At 37.7% G+C, this 24,034-nt stretch overlaps 1 protein-coding gene across 1 annotated transcript in view; it reads right to left on the bottom strand.

The window, feature by feature from the left end:
* EPS8 (EGFR pathway substrate 8, signaling adaptor) overlaps positions 1–24,034 on the bottom strand; it is a 188,123-nt gene that overhangs the window by 1,819 nt on the left and 162,270 nt on the right. Inside the window, exons 19-22 of the mRNA XM_079714738.1 lie at positions 23,319–23,462; positions 13,825–14,047; positions 1,827–2,007; positions 220–349 (exon numbers count right to left, since the gene is read on the bottom strand). Of these exons, the coding sequence (XP_079570864.1) occupies positions 220–349; positions 1,827–2,007; positions 13,825–14,047; positions 23,319–23,462 (678 nt within the window). The remainder of the gene's footprint in view (positions 1–219; positions 350–1,826; positions 2,008–13,824; positions 14,048–23,318; positions 23,463–24,034) is intronic.

The following is a 24,034-nucleotide window of genomic DNA, read 5'->3' as shown; positions in this document are numbered from 1 at the left end:
TGTTATAGGAGCACTTATAACAAATTAATCTCCCTGAAAATGGTCGCTAATGGTCCCCAGTGACAGATTACTAAAGCTGAATCAAGTTGAATTCAGCTCTGCATGAAAGGCAAAGAAAGCGACCTATATGGACATAAATATTGTTTCCAGAGCTTTCAAATTGCAGTCCATACTCTTGACTAATGCAGAAAAACACCACCTTAGGTTGAGAAGTCATACCTCTAATGCAGCTTTCTGTACAGTAATTTGGCTAAAGACTCTGGCCCCCTCAGGGCAGACGGTTCTCAGTTCATCTTTATTGAGAGAGAAAAGTTGTGCACCATTTAATACTCCAAGACTATTGACGGTTCTGAAAAAACAAAAGAAGGAAAAGAGGGAAATAGAGCATTAAAAATACTGTCTGGATTTGTGGTTGCCAAGGGGGAGGGATGGACTGGGAGTTTGGGGTGAGCAGATGCAAACTATTATATAGAGGATGGATAAACAACAAGGTCCTACTGTATAACACAGGGAACTACAGACAATATCCTGGGCTGAACCATAATGGAAAAGAACATAAAAAAGAATGCATACAGGTGTATAAATGAGCTACTTTGCTGTATAGCAGAAATTAGCACAACATTGTAAATCAACTATACTTCAATAAAAATTATTTAAAAATAGGGCTTCCCTGGTGGCGCAGTGGTTGAGAGTCCACCTGCCGATGCATGGGACACGGGTTCGTGCCCCAGTCCGGGAAGATCCCACATGCCGCGGAGCGGCTGGGCCCGTGAGCCATGGCCGCTGAGCCTGCGCGTCCGGAGCCTGTGCTCCGCAACGGGAGAGGCCACAACAGTGAGAGGCCCGTGTACCACACACACACAAAAAAATTAATTATAAATAAATAAATAAATAAATAAATAAAATACTGTCTGGATAAAACAAAAGAAAGATTCTGGTCCTGTTACAACCTCTCTTCTCTAGGTGTTCCATACACTGGAACTCATAAATGGTACTAGAGTGCTTAGGGCAATGACAGGGGGTGGTCATGATAACGACCCTGAGGCTATATAAGATCATTGATCATGAAGTGTCAAAAAAGAGTCAACTGGGTTTATTATCTTTACTGTGTATTGGCAATTTCTTGAAATTTGGTGTTTCATAGAAGGAATGGATAACTTTCTAGTAGCCAGGCAATTGACTAACCAGTGTACTTCATGTTTTCAGTCACACTGGGTGAGTTTATAATGTGTCAAGTGCTCTTGAATATGTATTAGTCAAATAGTTCAAATACATATATTCAAATATGTTTACCAAACACACAAGAAAATGTTTACAAGTTTTTAATTATAGACAAATAGAAACTTCACTGTGGTTTTCCTAAAGGAAAGTTCTATTAGATTATAACCTACAATAAGTAATGTCACCTATTTTTTCTTTGCCTGGGATCTCTATGCTGCAGCAGGAGAAAAGGTTCTGCTCTATGTCCTCTGTGGTCTGGGGAGTCTAGGTAAGACTACAGTCCTATCCTGTGTGACCCTCTGAGGGAGAAAGACAGCCACCAGCCTCAAAGCTGCCAAGAGACTGCTTGAGGGACCAATGATGAACAGACACCACCATCTAGAAAATGGGGTGCCATCAAATGATAGTTATTTCTGCTTCCTCCCATTTTTTTTTTTTTTTTTTTTTTTTAGCTATAAATGGCTAGAATCATTTCCTGAGCATGGAAACAGATGCAGTTCGGGTTCTCACATTTTCTAAGAGTCACTTGTGACATCTTAGTGATCAAATTGAAAACACTGCAAGTTATACACACAGAACTGTAAAGTATCCCCAGAGAGACTTACACAGGGTTGAACCCCTTTGACTGCAACCATGTCTTCACGTCCTCTGGGGTGGAGTCATAAGTGATATTGACAACTGGCACATTCTGCCGTGGCACGTGGAACTTCTTCTGGGCGGCGCTCCGACCAATGGTCAGTCTGTGGATGAGTTCATCCTGCACTTCCTCCATCTGAGATTTCCTTCCTAGATACCAACACAGAGGAGGTTAGTTTTGAAAGCCCTAACAGTTGTTGCTCTCTCTAGAACCCCAATGCCAAGAATCCTTTGACCCCAACAGGACTTATGATCTAGTACTCCTACCATCTTTCCTTTCATCCCCACCAAGTATAAACTCCGTGATCAATTATTAAAATCACTCCCTGTCTCTTCTTTCTTCATTGTATTCATCTGGCAAGCCCCCCACCCTTGTTAAATCTCACTTTCTGTTTATTCTGTGCTGCACCTGCACACCGAATAGAACACAACAATGTCGAGTGAGCTCACGTTAAATTCATGATCATGAACCTCCACTGGGCTGTTAATGCTCTGTGATATTCATACTACATTTCCTGAGGCCAGTGGCTTTCAACTGGGGGAAATTTTAACCACAGGGTACATCTGGCAATGGCTAGAGATACTTTGGGATGTCACAAACAGGGGGCAAGGGGGAAGGAAGCTACAGTCATGCAGTGGGTAGAGGCCCGGGATGCACAAAACATTCTCAATGCACACAGGTCGCATTGCTACGTCAGAGAATTATCTAGCCCCAAACGTCCACAGGGCTCAGGTTGAGAAATCCTGCCTGGAACCGTATAATTGTCCATGGTCAGACAAGTATTTCCTATCTTCTTCCTTCTGCAAACCTCCAGTTCCCAGTCCTCAGTCCTCTCCCTGAGCTGATGATCTCACTTGCATAATTTCTGAGTAAAATAAAGAAGTTAAAAGAAAACCTCCCTAAGTTCCCCTAGCAGCTCTCCTTACCACCAGCACTTTCCCTGTACACTCTGCCAGCCTTCCTTCTATTACATTATAGATGAACTGTTTCCACTCTCCTCAGGCCAGCCCCTCTACGTGTGCAATAGACTCCATGTCCTCTGTCTGTTTGAATACTTTGACAGTAATTTCCCCCCTGCTTCTCCCATGTTATCAATTTTCCTCTTTTACTGAATCATTTCATCTGCTTACAAGCATGCTATTATTTTATTTCTCTCATGTTTAAATAAGCCCTTTCTTAACCCCACATCCCCTGCCAGCTACTGCCCATTTCTCTGCTCCCCTTTTAGCAAAACTCCATGAGAAGCTGTCTATACCAGGTGACTCCAATTCCCATTCTCCAATTTCCTCTTAAATTCACTGCGAATAGGCTTTTGGCCCCATCCCTCCATGCCATTTTGCTAAACTCCAATGGTTGATTCCCAGTCGTTTCCTCATTTAATCTATCAATAACATTTGAAGAAGGCACTCCCTCCTTGAAACACTTTCTTCTTATGGCCTTCAGGACACCACACTCTCTGATTTTCCTCCTGTCTTACTGGCCTCTCCTCAGCATCCTTTTCTCAGATGCTCATCTCATCTCCCCAACTCTCCAGGACACAGTCCTTGGACCTCTTCTCTGTCTGGACTCACTCCATCAATGATTGTTGTGCCTGGTCTCCTGGTTTTAAATGCCATTTAAAAGCTGATGACTATCCAAATTATTTCTCTAGTCCAGACTGGTCCTCAGGACTCTAGACCAATATACATCAACTGTCTATTTGATATATTCATTGGATGTCTATTAGCTATCTCAAACATAACATGTTCAAATCTGAATTACTCATCTTCCTGAAGCTTACGTTTATGCTAGACTTCCCAACTTGGTAATTCTATTTTTCCAGTTCCCCCAACGAAATACCATGTAGGTATGCCTGACTCCCCTTTGCCCTCGATTATATCCAATCCGTTGGCAAATCCTGTTCATCCTACCACTAGAATACACCACACACCCCAATCACTTCACTCCACTTTTTTCTATTAGCAGCCTGGTCTGAGCCACCAGCCTATTTACAGGTCTCTCTGCTTCTACTCTCCATGACCCCACTCTTCACTCTTCATCCTCTTCTCAATATAACAGATAAAGTGAAGCATTTAAAATGTGAGTCAGATACACACACACACACACACACACACACACACACAGATACATTATTTGTATATCACCTTCAAGAATTAAGTGCAAAGAACTGATATAGTAATCCAATTAACTAACTTGGCAAGTGACAGTGACCTGGTCACTAAGGAAGCTTTTGTGACTATTGTTCTGATTTTTTTTTCAGGGAAAGTATTTTTAGAAAGTGTTTGGTGCCCCTGGGAAATAAATGAAAGTGTGAAATAATCAAATAGTGTTATTTCAGCCTAATTTTTTTTAATGCCTCAAGGACTCAGGAAACCTTTTGAAAAAGAAAGAAGTCAAAAGAAAGAGAAATAAGAGAAGGCAAGGGAGGAAAGGAGGGAGGATGAGGGGGCTAACGAGAGTAAGAGGGAATATTAGTGATTGTTACATTTAAGTAATACAGGACATGCATTTCATTAGTTAACTCTTTTAAATCAGTACAATGTAGTCACACTGCCATACAACATAGGAGTACATCTCAAAGAAATACAAAAGAAAAAGTATCACCACACTAAAATAGTTATCTCCTTATCTGTTGACTTAGCCACTGTGCGATCATTTCCAGTCCGCAGCATAACCTCTTTCCAGGGAATATAAAAACCTCTTCTAATGTGTTCCTGGCTTTGGTTTCCATTTGCAATGTTCTAGCACATAACAACACACCAGACTAACTTTACACCTCTTTCTAAAACAACACTTCTGATTACCAAAGATTAAACTCATATAAAAGGACTAACATTTCAAAGGAAATGGAAGACATGCAAAACAACTGAAGCATTGATATCTTCAAAAGTGATGAAGAGAACCTTTTTGAATCTTATGACAAGTCAAACTGAATAGCTTATATGACACAGGACTCCAAGCAGCTAGTTTGAATAAACGCAGTAAACACTTCAGAAAAGGAACCGGGTTCTTGCTACTTGTGACATTTAAAAAATAGGCCTGTTGACTTTTTTTCCTTGTTCATAGCTATTTGGTAACATTTTTATGGGTGAGTATTCAATTTACAGCTCCTTCCATTTCACTCTTACCAGAAGTCTAGGCCATAAGCAGAGAATGCAAGTACCACAAAAGGTATATTTTGAAAGAGACCTGGTTACCAATAAAGAAGCATGTCTATTTGGTTCTAAAAAGACTGTTGAGAAGCCCCAATATTCATTCAGTAGAAATGTTCTTCAAAAAAGTGCTCAAGAAAGAAAGCTATCAAGAAAATATTTGTTTTATAAAAGGGACTATATTTAATGTCAAACTATACTTCTGAGCTATCTTTAAAAGGAACATTACATAAGTAAATGCAAAATTTTATTAGTTTAAGGAAACAAGTACATGTGTAAATTTGGGGACATATGTTTATGTTTTACATACCAGTGTCACCCTTTGACTTATGAAAAACAGACTTGAAAATGATGAGTCACAATTATCAGGAGGGTTCTCTATCTTTGAAGTATTCTAACCATGCCTCTTTCCCATTAGGTTATTATTAGCTTCTTAGACTAGGACAAAGAACAAACTGTTCCAGCCCACAGACTGTTCCAAAACTGGGCCTGGATGCCTATGAACCCTGATCCCAGGCCTGGAAAAAGAGTGCCACTGTGTCAAAGATTACCGCGCTGACGTAACAAAGAAGGGAGATGTTATAAACTTGTGGGAAGAATGAAGAAAGTTTCTGAGAGGAAAATTTTCCTTAGGGAAATCAATAAAAACATTTACAGAACTTTCTCATCTTAAAACTATGTCTTTCGTGTCTGAAAAAAATAAAAACATCTTTTCAAAAAATACACAAAAATATTTTAAAATTTAGTTGCCAATTATATTTATGCACACACACTCTCATAGACACACATGCACAGGCATAGTTGTTTTTGCCACACAGAAAGAGCTAATCATTTTTCCAAAACTTCAGTTTTCCATTAGTTCTTTGGTAAGGTCAAGATATGGATAAGAAGGTAATTTAAATTGGCTATACTTCAGCTGAGAAAGTAATGTATAAAAGTAGGTTTGTGCTTATTGCATTTAACCAGAATTTCTAGAACAATTAAATAGTAATAGTTTCAGTGTCTTCTTTTTAATTTTTTTAAATCAAGAGTGACCACAACTGAAGAGTTAGGGCTATGATTTACTGAGATGAGAACTTGAATCTTAAGTTCCAATCTCAGCTTATAGTTAATAGTTCAAAACTTGTATCTGGACTCGGGCACAGGAGGCCTGCTGAGCTCCCAGCCTAGTCCCCTGCCCTTTCCAGGTCACGTGGGTCCTTGGGGGCATAGGAAAGAGGCCGAGGGGAGAACAGGAGAGGCAGGTGGGAGGAGTCCTCAGGGAGCGGTGGGAGAGAAGTGGAGGGTGATTGTCCTGCACACTCGGGCACTGGGAGCCTGCTGAGCTCCCAGGCCAATCCCTCGCCCTCCAAATCCCCCTCCAGGCCACGTGGGTCCTTGGGGGCATAGGAGGGAGGCCGGGGAGATCAGGAGAGGCAGGCGGGAGACGCCCTCCCAGAACCCACACCGGAGGAGCAGCAGAGGAGAGGAGGGCATTTGCCCCACCCACTCGAGCCCAGGAAGCCTACTAGGCTCCCAGGTGAGGTCCCCCACCTTCTGAGACTGGGGTGGGGGGCACGCCTGGGCCCCTTCTGTTCCTTGAGCCTAATCCCCACCCCCCACAGCCCTCAGGGCCTTTTCCAGCCCTGTGGGTCCTGAGCATTGGCCCCACCCACCAACAAAACCTCGCCCTTGCTTAGGCCCCGCCCTCCACAGCCAAGGTCTTTCCATCCCCCCCCCTTTGTTTTCCTTTCCCTCCTCCTCTTTTTTACTATTGTTGGACTGATGTACATTCTGGTTGTTGATTCATCTATATTTTTATTTTTACATTCTTTCTAACATATCTGTTAGTTTCCTAGTCTGATTTTATTTTTTACTTTGTTATTTTTTTCCTCCCTCTCTTTTTTTTTTTACCACCCCACGTGGCTTGCAGGATCTTGATTTGAGAGCCTGGGGTTGGGGGGAGCTCCTGCAGTGGGAGCTCCAAGTCTGAACCACTGGACTAACAGAGAACCTCAGACCCCAGGGAATATTCATCAGAGTGAGGTCTCACAGAGTTCCTCATCTCAGCACCAAGACTCAGCTCAACCCAATAACCTACAAACTCCAGTGTTGGAAGCCTCAGGCCAAACGACCAGTAAAACAGGAATACAATCATACACATAAAAAAAAAAAAATGAGATGGCAAAAAAAATATCTCACAGATGACGGAGCAAGGTAAAAACCTACAAGACCAAATAAATGAAGAGGAAATAGGTAATCTACCTGAAAAAGAATTCAGAGTAATGATAGTTAAGATGATCCAGAATCTTGGAAATAGAATGCAAGCATGGATTGACCAAATACAAGAAATGTTTAACAAAGATCTAGAAGAACTAAAGAACAAACAGAGATGAACAACACAGTAACTGAAATGAAAAATACACTAGAAGGAATCAATAACAGAATAACGGAGGCAGAAGAATAAGTAAGTGAGCTGCAAGACAAAATGGTCGAAATAACTGCCAAGGAGCAGAATAAAGAAAAAAGAATGAAAAGAATTGAAGACAGTCTCAGAGACCTCTGGGACAACACTAAACATACCAACATTCAAATTACAGGGGTCCCAGAGGAAGAAGAGAAAAAGAAATTGTCTGAGAAAATATTTGAAGAGATTATAGTCAAAAACTTCTCTAACATGGGAAAGGAAATAGTCACCCAAGTCCAGGAAGCATGGAGAGTCCCATACAGGATAAACCCTAGGAAAAACACACCAAGACACATATCAATCAAACTAACAAAAATTAAATTCAAAGAAAAAATATTAAAAGCAGCAAGGGAAAAACAAAAAATAACATACAAAGGAATCCCCATAAGGTTGTCAGCTGACTTTTCAGTGGAAACTCTGCAGGCAAGAGGGAGTGGCAGGATATACTTAAAGCGATGAAAGAGAAAAACCTATAACCAAGATTACTCTACCCAGCAAGGATCTCATTCAGATTCGATGGAGAAGTCAAAAGCTTTTCAGACAAACAAAAGCTAAGAGAATTCAGCACCACCAAACCAGCTTTACAACAAATGCTAAAGAAACTTCTCTAAGCGGGAAACACAGAGAAGAAAAAGACCCACAAAAACAAACCCAAAACAATTAAGAAAATGGTAATAGGAACATACATATCAATAGTAACCCTGAATGTAAATGCCCCAACCAGAAGACACAGACTGACTAAATGGATACAAAAACAAGACCTATATGTATGCTGTCTACAAGAGACCCACTTCAGACCTAGGGACACATACAGACTGAAAGTGAAGGGATGGAAAAAGATATTCCATGCAAATGAAAATCAAAAGAAAGCTGGAGTAGCAATACTTGTATCAGATAAAATAGACTTTAAAATAAAGACTGTAAAAAGAGATAAGGAGGGACACTACATAATAATCAAAGGATCAATCCAAGAAGATATAACAATTATAAATGTTTATGCACCCAACATAGGAGCACCACAATACATAAGGCAAATGCTAACAACCATGAAAGGAGAAATTGACAGTAACACAATAAGAGTAGGGGACTTTAATATCCCACTTACACCAATGGACAGATCATCCAAACAGAAAATAAATATGGAAACACAAGCTTTAAATGACACAACAGACCAGATAGATTTAATTGATATTTATAGAACATTCCACCCAGAGTGGCAGAATACACTTTCTTCTCAAGTGCGCATGGAACATCTCCAGGATAGATCACATCTTGGGTCACAAATCAAGCCTCAGTAAATTTAAGAAAACTGAACTCATATCAAGCATCTTTTCTGACCACAATGCTATGAGATTGGAAATCAATTACAGGAAAAAAACCTGCAAAAATACAAACACATGGATGCTAAACAGTGTGCTACTAAATAACCAAGAGATCACTGAAGAAATAAAAATATACATAGAAACAAATGACAATGAAAACATGACAACCCAAAACCTATGGGACACAGCAAAAGCAGTTCTAAGAGGAAAGGTTATAGCAATTCAATCTCACCTCAAGAAACAAGAAAAACCTCAAATAAACAATCTAACCCTACACTTAAAACAACTAGAGAAAGAAGAAAAAAGAAAACCCAAATTCTGTAGAAGGAAAGAAATCATAAAGATCAGAGCAGAAAGAAATGAAATAGAAATGAAGAAAACAATAGCAAAGATCAATAAAACTAAAAGCTGGTTCTTTGAGAAGATAAACAAAATTGATAAACCCTTAGCCAGATTCATCAAGAAAAAAAGGGAGAGGATGCAAATCAATAAAATTAGAAATGAAAATGGAGAAATCACAACTGACACTGCAGAAATACAAAGGATTATAAGGGACTATTACAAACAACTATATGCCAATAAAATGGACAACCATGAAGAAGTGGACAAATTCTTGGAAAGGTACAATTCTCCAAGACTGAACCAGGAAGAATTAGAAATATAAACAGACCTATCACAAGTAATGAAATTGAAACCGTAATTTAAAATCTTCCAACAAACAAAAGTCCAGGACCAGATGGCTTCACAGGTGAATTCTATCAAACACTTAGAGAAGAGCTAACACCTATCCTTCTCAAACTCTTCCAAAAAATTGCAGAGGAAGGAACACTCCCAAACTCATTCTATGAAGGCACCATCACCCTGATACCAAAACCAGAAAAAAGATATCACAAAAAAAGAAAATCATAGACCAATATCACTGATGAACACAGATGCAAAAATCCTCAACAAAATACTAGCAAACAAAATCCAACAGCACAATAAAAGGATCAAACACCATGATCAAGTGGGATTTATCCCAGGGATGCAAGGATTCTTCAAAATAGGCAAATCATTCAGTGTGATACACTACATTAACAAATCAGGGAATAAAAACCATATGATCACCCCAATAGATGCAGAAAAAGCTTTTGACAAAATTCAACACTGATTTATGATAAAAACTCTCCAGAAAATGGGCATAGAGGGAACCTACCTCAACATAGTAAAGGCCATATATGACAAACCCACAGTGAGCATCATATTCAATGGTGAAAAACTGAAAGCATTTCTACTAGGTTCAGGAAAAAGACAAGGATGTCCACTCTCGTCACTCTTATTCAACATAGTTTTGGAACTCCTAGCCAGAGCAATCATAGAAGAAAAAGAAATAAAAGGAATACAAATTGGAAATGAAGAAGTAAAACTGTCACTGTTTGCAGATGACATGATACTATACATAGAAAATCCTAAAGATGCCACTAGAAAACTAGTAGAACTAATCAGTGAATTTGGTAAGGTTGCAGGATACAAAATTAATGCATAGAAATCCATGGCATTCCTATACACCAACAATGAAAAATCAGAAAGAGCAATTAAGGAAATACTCCCATTTACTGTTGCAACAAAAAGAATAAAATACCTAGGAATAAACCTGCCTAAGGAGGTGAAAGACTTGTACTCAGAAAACTACAGAATACTGATGAAAGAAATCAAAGGTGACATAAACAGATGGAGAAATATACCACGTTCTTGGATTGGAAGAATCAATATTGTGAAAATGACTATACTACCCAAAGCAATCTACAGATTCAATGCAATCCCTATCAGACTACCAATGGCATTCTTCACAGAATTAGAACAAAAAATCTTACAGTTTGTATGGAAACACAAAAGAACCCAAATAGCCAAAGCAATCTTGAGAAAGAAAAACGGAGTTGGAGGAATCAGGCTCCCCAACTTCAAACTATACTACAAAGCTACAGTAATCAAGACAGAATGGTACCGGCACAAAAACAGGAATATAGATCAATGATACAGGATAGAATGCCCAGAGATTAGCCCACGCACATATGGGCACCTAATTTATGAGAAAGGAGGCAAGAACATACAATGGAGAAAAGACAGCCTCTTCAATAAGTGGTGTTTGGAAAACTGGACAGCTACATGTAAAAGAATGAAATTAGAACACTACCTAACACCATACACAAAAATAAACTCCAAATGGATTAAAGACTTAAATGTAAGACCAGACACTATAAAACTTCTAGAGGAAAACAAACGAAAAACACTCTGACATAAACCACAGCAAGATCTTTTTTGACCCACCTCCTAGAGTAATGGAAATAAAAACAAAAATAAATAAATGGGTCTTAATTAAACGTAAAAGCTTTTGCACAGCAAAGTAAACCATAAATAAGACAAAAAGAGAACCCTCAGAATGGGAGAAAATATTTGCAAATGAAACAACAGACAAAGGATTGATCTCCAAAATATATAAACAGCTCATGGAGCTCAATATCTAAAAAAAAATCCAGTTAAAAAAATGGGCGGAAGACCTAAATAGATGTTTCACCAAGGGAGACCTACAGATGGCCAAGAGGCACATGAAAAGATGCTCAACATCACTAATTATTAGAGAAATGCAAATCAAAGCTACAATGAGGTATCACCTCACGCCAGTCAGAATGGCCATTATCAAAAAAGCTAGAAACAATAAATGCCGGAAAGGGTGTGGTGAAAAGGGAACACTCCTACACTGTTGGTGGGAATGTAAATTGATACAATCACTATGGAAAACAGTATGGAGGTTCCTTTAAAAACTAAAAATAGAACTACCACACAACCCAGCAATCCCACTACTGGGCTTATAGCCTGAGAAAACCATAATTCAAAAAGAGACATACCACAATGTTCAGTGCAGCACTATTTACAATAGCCAGGACATGGAACCAACCTAGATGTCCATTGACAGATGAATGGATGAAGGTGTGGCACATATATACAATGGAATATTACTCAGCCATAAAAAAGAGATGAAATTGAGTTATTTGTAGTGAGGTGGATGGACTTAGAGTCTGTCATACAGAGTGAAGTAAGTCAGAAAGAGAAAAACAAATACCATATGCTAACACATATATATGGACTCTAAAAAAAAAAAATGGTACAGATGAACCTAGTTGCAGGGCAGGAATAAAGAGGTAGATATAGAGAATGGACTTGATGACATGGGGTGGGAGGGTGAAGCTGGGGCGAAGAGAGAGTAGCATGGACATACATACACTACCGAATATAAAATGGTTGGTGGGAAGCAGTAGCACAGCACAGGGAGATCAGCTCTGTGCTTTGCGATGACCTAGAGGGGTGGGATAGGGAGGATGGGAGGGAGGCTCAAGAGGGAGGGGATATGGAGACATGTGTATGCATATGGCTGATTTTCTTTGTTGTGCAACAGAAACTAACACAGTATTGTGAAGCAATTAAACTCCAATAAAGATGTATTTAAAAAAATAAAATAAAAAAATAAAAAAACTTGTATCTGGATGTCAGAGATGAGATTTGATATGAAGACAAATTTTCAAGTCACTCCTTTTCCAACAGTATAAACAGTATTGAAAGAAATGAAAATAAGAGTCATCAGCTACAGTAAAAGTATGTTTATATGAGAAAAGAACCCAGAACTGAGCCCTAGGAGAAGCCATTTGAGAAAATGAAAAATATCCTTTACACACACATACACTTTATATACTTTTATAATATTAAGGAAATATCTTCCTGGCTCTAGTCTTCCAAGAATTTTTATGTATCAAGTATCGATAAAGCAAAGTAATTTTATAATACTTTAAAAAACATAATTTGAAGACTAAACAGACAAGCCATATGCTACAAGATAAAACAAAATAAAAATTATCTTAGAATTATCTTCAGTTTTCAAATTATCCACCCTGCTGTTCCCAAGTACTAACAAGGATAATCCGAAGTTGGCCATAGGGTCTTTTGTTTTAACTTATTTAAATCTGGTTTTCAGATTTAACCACTCGCATGAAAAATAAAACTTCAATTTATGAAAGTATGAAGTTGAAGTCTAAAATTCTGAATTTGGAGGGCAAATTTGAAAGTGCTATTGGCAGGTTGACTATATTAAGCTAGTGTGATTGTGTGTGTATATAGACACTCTCTCTCTCTCTCTCTCTCTCTCTCTCTCTCTCTCTCTCTCTATATATATATATATATATATATATATATATATATATATATATATATATATATATATATGGCAAATACCAGGAAGAGAAGCAGGAAAACTATGATGGTGATACTGATGACGATAAGAGTAAATATTTACTAACTGCTTATAATGTGTCATATTGGTTAAAATCAATCAGGCTTTTTCAGCCTCAGTACCATCGATATTTTGGGTCAGATGATTCTGTTGTGTGTGTGTGGGCGGGGGAGAGGGAAGCTGTCCCGTTCATCTTAGGATGTTGTTAACTACAACCCTAACTTCTACCTATTATAATAGATGCCAGTAGCATCTACCCAACTGTGATCAAAATATGTCTCCAGATAAAAACCAAATGTCCCCAGGGGAAGGGGGCAAAATCACCCCTGGCTGAGAACGACTGGTCTAAATGCTTTATATGCATTATTTCATGAAATCCTCACAATTATCCTATGAAGTAGATATCACTATCCCCCCCTTTTTCAGATATTAAAGCATACAGAGGATCATTAAATTCTTGACAGCCTCATGGCAAGCAAGTGATATTTCACTATACAAACTCAAGCATGTCTGGCTCCGGAGTCTGTATTCAATCACCACAATATATTGGACTATGTAGAAATACACATATTAGAGAGTAGACAGAACTTCCTGTTTCTCAGAATTACTTGGAGGATGAGAGATGAGGTGAAAATCTTTGCAATCTATGAAGTACCGTGCAAGGACTATTATGTATATTTAATAATATTTATTACCAGCAGAAACAATAATAAACAATTTTTACTTAGAGTGCTTTTAATTCCCAGGAGAAACTGTATATTTTTTTGCCTCCCTAGGAAACTTACGGTCAACAGGAACTTGTTTTTGTCGTTGGCTATCTCGCACAATACTGCCACCACTGTCACTGGAGCTGCTGTTCTGACGGGTTACATTTGCTGGGACCTTTGACACAGGAACAGGTGCTGAAGCAGAAGGTGGGAGGGGAACAGGAACAGGAGCTGGTGTTGGAGGAGGTGATGGAGCAGAGGGAATGTCCGTTGCTCTTGGACCATACTCCATCCTTTGTTTCTATAAAAAGACAAATCATTAATTCGGAAATGTGAAAATATAAACCTAGGCTAGGAAAACAAATTATACTTTGACAGGACCCTGTTGGCTATTTATTTGTAAACTTCCTTGCAAATCCATAGCAAATCTGTGTGTGTTAATATATATACATACATATATATGTATGTATAGACAGACATGCACAGCCCTCCAATCCTACCTGATGTGATAATTATTAAAAATTATTTTTTAAATATTCTACACATTTGTTCACAATCAAAAAGGATACACCAATAGCAAACATTGTACTGATAATAGTAATAAATGTCAAGAAGACTAAATTTGAACCTGGAATCACACAAGATCAGGGTAGGTCAAAAGATTTCTGATTATTTTATAGTTTCCGTTAATAAGAACTTCTAACTGCACTAGAAGCCTAAATATCAATAACAGAAACATTAGTTACTCCTTATTTTAAATGTATATTATATTCAAAAGTGTTTAATTCTGTTTCCAAGTAATTTGTTAAGAAGAGGGGTAATATTTCAGTAGATAAAAGGAGTATGCTTTAAAATAAACAAGTAATTTTAAAGTATTGTTAATTTTTTCAAGCCATATCCCTTTCTGCCATCATCTTAATGCTAATTTATTAAATTTAGAAAGTTTCCTTGTTAAAATAGGAATGTGGTGAGGGTAATGGTATGGTCTTTAATTAAATGTTTATGACTATGAAATTGTTCTATGACAATGTCAAAGAACTGGAAAAAGAATAGATACATGTATATGTATAACTGAATCATTTTGATGTACACCTGAAACTAACACAACATTGCTAATCAACTGTACTCCAATATAAAATAAAAAGTTAATAAAAATAAATAAATAAATAAAAACAAAAATAATGAATTGTGACCAAGTTATCTAGGTGTGACCTAGAAATAAAAAGTGATTAAAAATTAGGAAATTTGTCTACATAATACAACATGTAAATAAAGTTAAAGAGAAAAATTCTTAGAAAAAGAAAAAGTTAAGAGGATCCTGGACTTTTCATTATGTGAAACTACCTGGTATGTGCCTCCCTCTGGATTTTTTATTATGGGAATAAAGCAACCCCCTAATTACTTAAAAAATGTTTATGACTACACCTCAAAAGCATATTATTAGGAAAAAAGTCCACAGGGGGATTTGTATTAAAAAAAGGTAGATGTGATAGAATATACAATAACTTTCAGTAATTTTTTAACCATGATTTAGGCTATTGTAAAATATTATTTGTGCATCTTCCCTATTAAACTACACACAACAGTTAAAACTTTAAACAAAATAATCTTAATAACGGGAATAAAATAAGTTCCAAATTCTCAAAAGGCAAAATTTTTGTATAGAATCAAAGATACAGAGCAGTGACTTATAATTTAGGTAAAGTTTAGTTACTGCATTGGCACAACTTTAATTATTCTAAAATTCAGGATTAGTAGATGAAATACAAAAAGCAGGCCTTTTGGTAATCTGGTCCTTTGGCTAGAAGAGTATTTACGTTTAATTTCTAAATTGGCCCAAATATAAGGTCATATTGATTTTAAAAGAGGCCCTCCCAATTTCCACAGAGATCAAAAACATCAAAATACACACCACACACACACATCACTTTGTAATTCTTGCTTAAAAAGCAACACACCACCCTCAAAGGCACCTTCACAGCAAATGAGTAGTAACACCTGTGGAAACCAGAGGGGGGAGCAGCCCTGGTTCTCTGCTGTCTCTTTAAAAGCCACCGCTCACCGGCCAGTGGGTGGGGAAGGTGGGAGGGTATGAAGCAAGGATGGGAGAAGGACTGAAAGAAGAGTTTATGTGCTGCTATTTCTTGGAGGGGGATGGGAGGGAGAAGGAGAGAGGCAAAGAGGAAGGGAATGAGTAGGGGTTAAATTCACAGAGAAAGCCATGGATTTAGATGGGAGAGAAACAGATATTGCTGACCCCTCTGCAATTCAAGGCCTGGAAACATTTCTAATATATTCAATAATTGAGTGTATTATATTATTATTATTATCATCCACAAAACAATGTTCCTATATTTGGGCCAATAAAATATTTCGAGCAATCAAAATACAGCAAACATCACCAAAATGTAATACTTAGCACACACCAAAGTCATCAATGTATATGTAATGTACCCTTAACAAGAATGTCCTCAGCACATAATTTCATGAAGAGTTAGTGAATTCTCACATTAGGATTTCAAAAGTGTCAGAGTTTAAATTACTGCTTTTAAAGCTTAAACAAAACAAAAAATGCTATCAGCTCTGCATTCCATGATATGATTCACATTTTTTGCTTTCAGAAAAACAAGAACAGCTAGTGTTTTGCTAGCCATCAAATAATACTGTGAAAAACTGAAAACCTGTGGTATTGTCACAATCAGGTCTGCAGACAGGCTCGCCAAATCTTCTGTGCCTTGTTTCACCCATCTGTCATTGCTATATAATGCAACTTTATCAGTATAACCTATGAGAACTACAGACTTAAATATTCATATAATATACAGAGAAACCATAGGACAATTTTTCATGAATTAGGTCATAATTTTATTTACTTGCATATTTTCCCCTTTTTCTTGGTCTTCCTTCCTGCCTTATGCTTCCAACCCCTGGAATGAAAAAGTGGGGGAAGGGCCTTCCTCAAATCATTATAACCTGTTCTGAAACAGAAACCAAGGTGGCTTTTCCATGGAAACTGGTGTCATCCTCCATGTGGAGGAAAGAGAATCAGGACTGGCTCGTGTAATCACTTTGCTCTGTCCCCTGCTACCTTCTCCACTCCCTTTTACTTACCACCCAGTTACTGCTCTTCTCCCTCTGCTATTACTGTCTCTTGGTTATATCAGGCTGAAGGTAGAGAACTGATGGCCCCTCGACTGATAGCAAGTCTTGGAGAGCAGAAGTCCACCCCAAACTTTCTTCTGCTGAATGAAGGGTGCTGAATCTCCAAATCCAAAAAGAAATCTTGACCGACTGTTCCCAGTTTGCCTGGGACTCTCTGAGTGTCAGAACCAAAAGTCCCACATCCCTCCAAACCCCTCAGCTGTGAGCAAACTGGGATGATGGGTCACCTTGGTGTGGCTGTACTTTTGTACGATCACTGTCACTTCCTAACTCTTGCCTTTTATCTCTCGCAAATATAAAGTTCTGCTTAAAACAAAATCTCTTTGTTTTCTTTCTTTCTCTGAAAGAAGTCAGAATTACTAGACCCTGTGGAAAATGTACTTTTCTGTTGATAATTAAGTCCAAATGAGTCACTTTTCTTTAGCCACTAAAGCTGAGTAGAAATTCTCAAGGATTAAAGAAAGAGATGTGTAGGTAAGCTCCCGATTCATGCAAGATACTGCTTCAGAAGGGAATTTATGCAAGCAAGCCTAACAAAGCCAGTAAAATTGAACTGTTCTTAAAAATGGAATCTACACATTTTTTTCCTATAAATTTAGTCTCTTTGGCACTCTGCAGTGAAAACTAGGCACAGCTGGAACGTTTGGAGGGTGTTAAGTCCAGAGATTGAATCCAAAAAATTACATTAAAAAGAAGTGCCTTGAGGGAACAAATGTGGGTTACCTCTGACAGCTCGCCAAGTAATTGCTATTAGGAAAATGGAGCAAATCACATCAAATGAGAAGATTTAACATAGGAGATGGAACTAAAATAATATCAATTATACTTTACATCAAATATCAGAAACCGTGAGCAAATTACTTTTTGACAGTAAGAGTACCTCCCAACAAATCAACCAGGGAAGGAGCTTGTAAATATATAATTAATTTCCACCACTATCTAGCCATGGAAAACTAATTATATAGGCTCACACTACAGTATAAACCATGTAGAGTATTTCAGTAGATATTTGTGTATGAGTACTGTGTTTTAAAAGTATTAAGATAAAGGTTCATCTTATTCTTATAGCTTATAAAGAATACAATTAGAGTACATTTAATGTAAGACTAACTCTTAAGCTGATTTACAAAAGGAAATATATATCATGGTGTGTTTTAGTGAACTTTAGTTGAACTTGTAAGCAGTTAAACAAACAGAAAATTTTATAATTCTGTAATATGGCTTTTGGGCAGTAATTTATATATATATGGAAAGACAGAGATAGTAGGTATTATTCAAATTATTGCAAGAAATATTTGGAAAAATGTCAACACGTGAAACAGAATAAAAAGTAACCATCCTTGTCTAAAGACCATGCCTCTAATTAATAGATGAATAGAGTGTTCTAAGATTAACTTAAACATTTTTTTTAAGAATGGAATATTATCAGGAAGTTGGTCTGCTGGAATGAAAATAAAGACATCTTTAGTAAAATTGTCCTCTCTGTCCAGCAGTATATGAATATCTGGATTGAGCTTGAAAAACAGAGCATTCATAACAGGAGCTAAAATTAGTAGTGCTAGTGGTCTACTATTCACCTGAAGAAAACATTTCCACTTTTAACTTAGGGCTACTTTAACATGTATATAGAAAAGAACAAAATTTTATATCTAGACTGGATTGTGGAGATCATGAAACTTGGCCCCTTCCATTTCACAGCTCAGCAAATTGGAGCAGAGAAAATTAAAATGCTTTCTTTAAGATCATACAGCTAGTCAGTGGCAGAGCCAGGACTAGAATCCTCATGCACCAGGACATAGACTGGAGCTGTTTCCACAATATCTAGTATCTCTTGCTAGGAAACAGAGCAGATGGGGAAACTTTCTGTTGAATTTACAGGACCATAATGACCAGATATTCAAAATTATTTGCATATTATAGAGTAAGCATATCTATAATAATAATAAGCACGTGGACTTCATAATTAATAATAAATAAAAGAGTTCTTTAGTCAAGCCTCTGAGGATATTGGAAATAATATAAGGGCAGGGATTGGTTTCTGCTCTTGGTGTACGACATGGGAATCTACGTTGGCAAAAGGGTGATTCTGGTAGATGAACAGTCAAAGTGCTAGAGGTCAGGGAATCAAGTCAAAAGACATATCAGGAAACTTGATGTGGCAGGTAGTTTCCAGGTGGGCAGGAAGCACCCTGGATGTCCATGTGTTGCCCAGCAAAAGTACTCTAAAGTCCTGGAATGTTCTATAACAGAATCTTCATCAAAAGATATGTCATTTATCTTCATTTCTCCATAATCTCTCATAAACATTTACTTCCTTGTCCCTGTGGTTTCAACCAATCTATTTTTTTTATGTTCCACATCTTTCAAATATTCTTTATTACCTCCCTCCCCTTCATTTTTAAAACTTTGCTGAAACCCTGGTGAAAAACAGTTTCGGTGGGAATGGTAGTCTTTACTGAGCTGTAAAAAATCACTCCAAATGTGAGGATATTAAATAGCCTGGACTCGCAGGGACATCGGGTGGCAACTCAACACCTATTGGTGACTGGTGCCAGGTATGAGCATCCCTGCCAACAGCAGAGACTCTCTAACCAACAGTGTGTGAACTGCAGGCAAGGGCTGCTCTTGTGCCCTTCCCCCAGCAACTGCCATTATTTCTACATATTTATTTATAGGAGACGTAAGTGTATGAAACTAACAGTCCTAAGTCTGTGGCTTTTAAAAATTTGGTGACTTGTAGATGCTACGTGGAAATCGTTCACATCTAATTCCCTTATGCCCACCATTCCAAAAAAGCCTACTTTCTAAGTGAATTACATAGTTTGAATTATTTTCTTAAATGATTAAAAAATGAAAGAATTAATAAACCCAAGTGATGGAGGCATAAAGCAAAAATCCAATTCCAAGGGTGATGACTGATCAGATCAACTTTGATCACAGTACAGTGCAAGGTAAACCTATTCTGAGAAATTGTCACTTTAAGCATTCATACAGTGAAGAACTATATGTCTGTACAAAATGGGATATCAGTCTTTTTTTTTTTTTTGAGAGTTATGTTTTATTCAGCAGGAATTTTTAGGACTGGGAGGCAGCATCTCAAGTAACCCTAAGAGAACTGCTCGTAGGAGGCAAGTGGGGAGCCCAGGTTATATAGAAGTTTTGTAACAAAGGGCAGGTAGTTGGGAACATCAAAAGATTATCGTAAATTAAAGAAAACCAGATATTCCAAGTTAAGGAATTTAGTACCTCTTTTCTAAGCACTATTCCCCATGACAGTCGAGCATATCAGAGCATAGGTTCTGATTCCAGAGTCCTGGGACCCCACTCTGGCTTCATGCGGCCATGTGACTGTGGGCAACTTCTCTGTACCTAATTTTCCTCATATATAAAACATGCCTACTTCACAAGGTTGTTGTAGGAATTAAATATACTGGTATTTGTGAAGCCCTTAAAGGACGTGGCATACAGTCTGAGCATCTTTCTGTAGTACAGTACAGGGATCCAAAATGTTTTTGTGAGAAGTTTCTTTAAACTTCTGTAAAATTTTGATGTCATTGGATGGACGAGACAGGGGGAAAAGTGTCAGCCATTTCTGAGCAGAGAGAGGGTCACTGCTCCTGATACACAAACACAAAGGGAGGGGCAAAGCCAGGGCAGAGGGGCAAAGCCAGGGCAGATGGCCTGGGTATTTGATTCTGGGAGGCAGGCTTTAATGGAGGAACTGCTCAGTCCTAGGATTTCTGTCTTTCTTTTCGTGAAGTGTGAGATGCTGGCACTCAATAAATATTTGTGGGGTGAATGAATGAAAAGGTAAATAAGACAAAGAATCACTTTTGATATGTTTGTAATCCAGTGGAGTTCTACGAGATTAGGGTGTTAGGATTACCTGAATCTATAGAAATATGGTGGTATCTTTACTGTCATTCTGAAATAAGCCACAGGATTTTTCTTTAAATATTTTAGATAAAAGTGTCTGGTAACACTGTTGTAGAGATATAAAATAATTGGCATATATTTCTGAGAGTGATTTTTTTTTCATCTTATTCTATCTAGTCATTTTTTTCTGGGTGTGTTATAAATGCTTTGAGAATAGGAATCCTTTTAGAGTCATATTTATGCCAGATAACAGATAGCAGATTCTCAAGCTTGCTTATTAAAATTTTACAAGATTTTGGTGGTTTTGTTGGGCTGAGACCAAATATTTCAGGAGATGTTAAAAAGTAGATTGTTTTTAATACCTTTTAAAAGTAGAGCATTTTTAATACCTTTTAAAAGTAGAGCTTTCAACCTAAACACACACACACACACACACACACACAGCTTCTACACACATTTCTACGTACATCACTGCATTTAGAGCTGTATCCAGAAAATTTCAGCAGACAGTCAGATAGTGTTGAAACGTTTAAAAGGAAACAGCCCAAACAAGCAATCCCTACAAGCTTCTATTTACATAAAGTAGCCAAACAAGCTCCTGAAACTTGTGAGCACTTAAAAAATTTATTGGTTTTGCCAAAGTTGACAAAAATATAAGCTGAGGCTCTGTTCAAGAAAGGAGAAATAATTTTATGTTCTCAAAAAGTACTCTACCTATGATATGTATTAATAGTTTTGGTTCAGCTTTACACAGAAGCAACCTTTAAACAGAAAAGTCAACTTATGGCCCAAGCCGGGGATCTAAACTGAAGGAAAAAAACAAGACTGAACAGTAAACAGGAAAGGTAAGAGAGGTTAAATTCCCTAGGAAATCTCAGGTGGGGAGAATACTTAGAATTCACATTAGTATTCGCAAGTTTTAGGTATCTTATTTTATGGGAGTTTGCCATTCTTAGCAACCATGCACACAAATAAAAACAAATTTGGCTAAGTGTTTCTAACATTTTATATATAAAATCTGGGCTTCTGCTCACATACAACAACTAGGGATATCCTTTGTAAATAGTCCTTCTCACTGTTTATCATGAGTTAAATATTAAAAACAGTTCATATAGCTCAAAGGGTATGCACTCCATCACTGGTTTAGGCATACACTCTTTAACACTGCTTAAGGCATTCAGTGAAAACCTCTATAGGAAAGAACACAAAGAATTGGTATTTACAAACCAGACAGAAGCCTATATTATGTCAGGTAATCACATCACAAAAATCAGAAAAGAAAGAACTTAGTTAGGAAAGTAAAAGGTATTAAGTCTAAGTTAGAAAATTCACTTCAAAAATCCATGGGAAATGGAGTAGACCATACCTTGAATAACTCAAACTCCTTCTTTGGCATCAACAGCTAATGACAAATGATGAACATAAAATAAGTACATACTATATATGCACATCAGGCCAGCCCAAACATAAGCACAGCAAACAGAATTCCCACTGCCACCACTTTAAGTTATCAAGATCTATAAATTGTACATCAATCCTTTATTTTAAATGTTTCCTTGATTCTCGAATTCTAATAAGGCCAGAAGTCTCTCTGGATAAGTGCAGGGCCTGCGCTGGGCTTGAATGCCATGAGGAGGCAGACGTCCTTACAGAATGGTCATAGCAGCACGTGACCACAGTTCTAGGTTTGGACAGTCTGCATTTTACTAAGCCTAGGCATGAAATTTCACTATTTCTCTGCATATTCTATGCAGTTTCAGCTTCTGCGCAAATTTATGACATTATTATGGGGTCAGGTGTGATCTTTTCTCAAGATTCTGAAAATGAAAAGAATTTTCCTGGGGGCATGAGAAAGTAGCTACCACAGGTTCAGAGGCTAAGCATGGGACAGTCCATCCATTCTGTCTCTGCTGGCAGGTGTGATTCTAGAGACCCTGTCACATATTCAAAAGCACATGGTAGCGGCCCTGGTCTCTTGTGATTACCACACCTGAAGAAAGATAATGGCGCTGAAACTTGGGTGGAGGGTCTACCATGTGAAGGCAGTTTTTAAAAAAGGATTAGGATTCGGTAGTTGGAAAGCTGAAAGCAAATAGGCTATAATCAAAGTCTATATAGAGGATGAGAGCAAAGGCTGGTGAAGATGAACTGGTAGACACTCCAGCCACTGTCTCAGTGCCATCCTCTATCAGGCCCCTTGGGTAGGAGGGCTCTGGGTGAGAGTAAAGAGGCAGAAATACTATTCCCCCAAATGTCAAAAATAGTATAGGGTAGAAGAAAATAGCATTCAGAGGAACAGTCACTGAGATAAACATTTTGAGCAATTTCCTGAAGAAGTACATCATAAAAAAATATGTATAATTCTTCCTTATGTCCCTAGCCACTGTCCCCCCATTGCCTTAGGAAAAAGGTATAAATTATACAATCAATTAAATCTCAAAATGACTAATACATAAAAAGTATTTAAGTCCTGTTTAGGAAAGATGAATTTGAAAATTCGAAAAAGTTAAATTTTGCTCAAAAATTGTAATTACCTGTATGGTATGCGTATAAGGTGGATCAGCACGTCCCAATCCAGACTCTGGAGGTCTCACAATATCCAAAATGTTGTTTGGCACAAATCCAGAATCTCCACTTGCATTTCGAACTTTCCACCATTGCTTCCTATCATCAAGGATCTGTCATCATGCAAGAAAATAAAGGTGGCATTTCTATACCCAAACCGAACTATGAAGGAAGTTCAATTTTTATTCTTAGACCAAGAAAATGTTTTCACTTTTCATATGCTGACTCAGCATCAATATACTGTGGGTTAAATGATTGTCAGGAATTACACTAAGAATTACAATTACTGGTATAGAACAGCTTTGGTACCACTCTACCCAAGGTCCATATTACCTCCCAAGAATGCTTAGCTATTTGCGGTATTTGAAGTACTTAAGATGAGTTTTTGGAAAAGGTCTATTGTCTCCATCCTTAGAATAGAGAGGAAAGGTATAAAAACATTTTTTTTTTACTATTGTAACTATGTTATATTATATATTAAAGAAGATGAAGTCTCAGTTATAACTGAAGAAAGAAATTTGAGAGTCATGGTAGATTATTCCCAAAACCATTAGCACACTCACTGCTGGTTACATTTGTGCAAGGGTACTAAAATAGGAAGGAGGAAAGGTTTTCTCTTATTAAAATATTATGGTGCATCTACATCTGAAGGGATAACCAGCCTTGATTCCAGAATGAATAAAGG

The sequence above is a fragment of the Hyperoodon ampullatus genome (assembly GCF_949752795.1).
Source record: "Hyperoodon ampullatus genome assembly, chromosome: 11".
NCBI lineage: Eukaryota > Metazoa > Chordata > Mammalia > Artiodactyla > Ziphiidae > Hyperoodon > Hyperoodon ampullatus.
The sequence above is the reverse complement of the archived record's forward strand: the minus strand, read 5'-3'. Positions and strand labels throughout refer to the sequence as shown.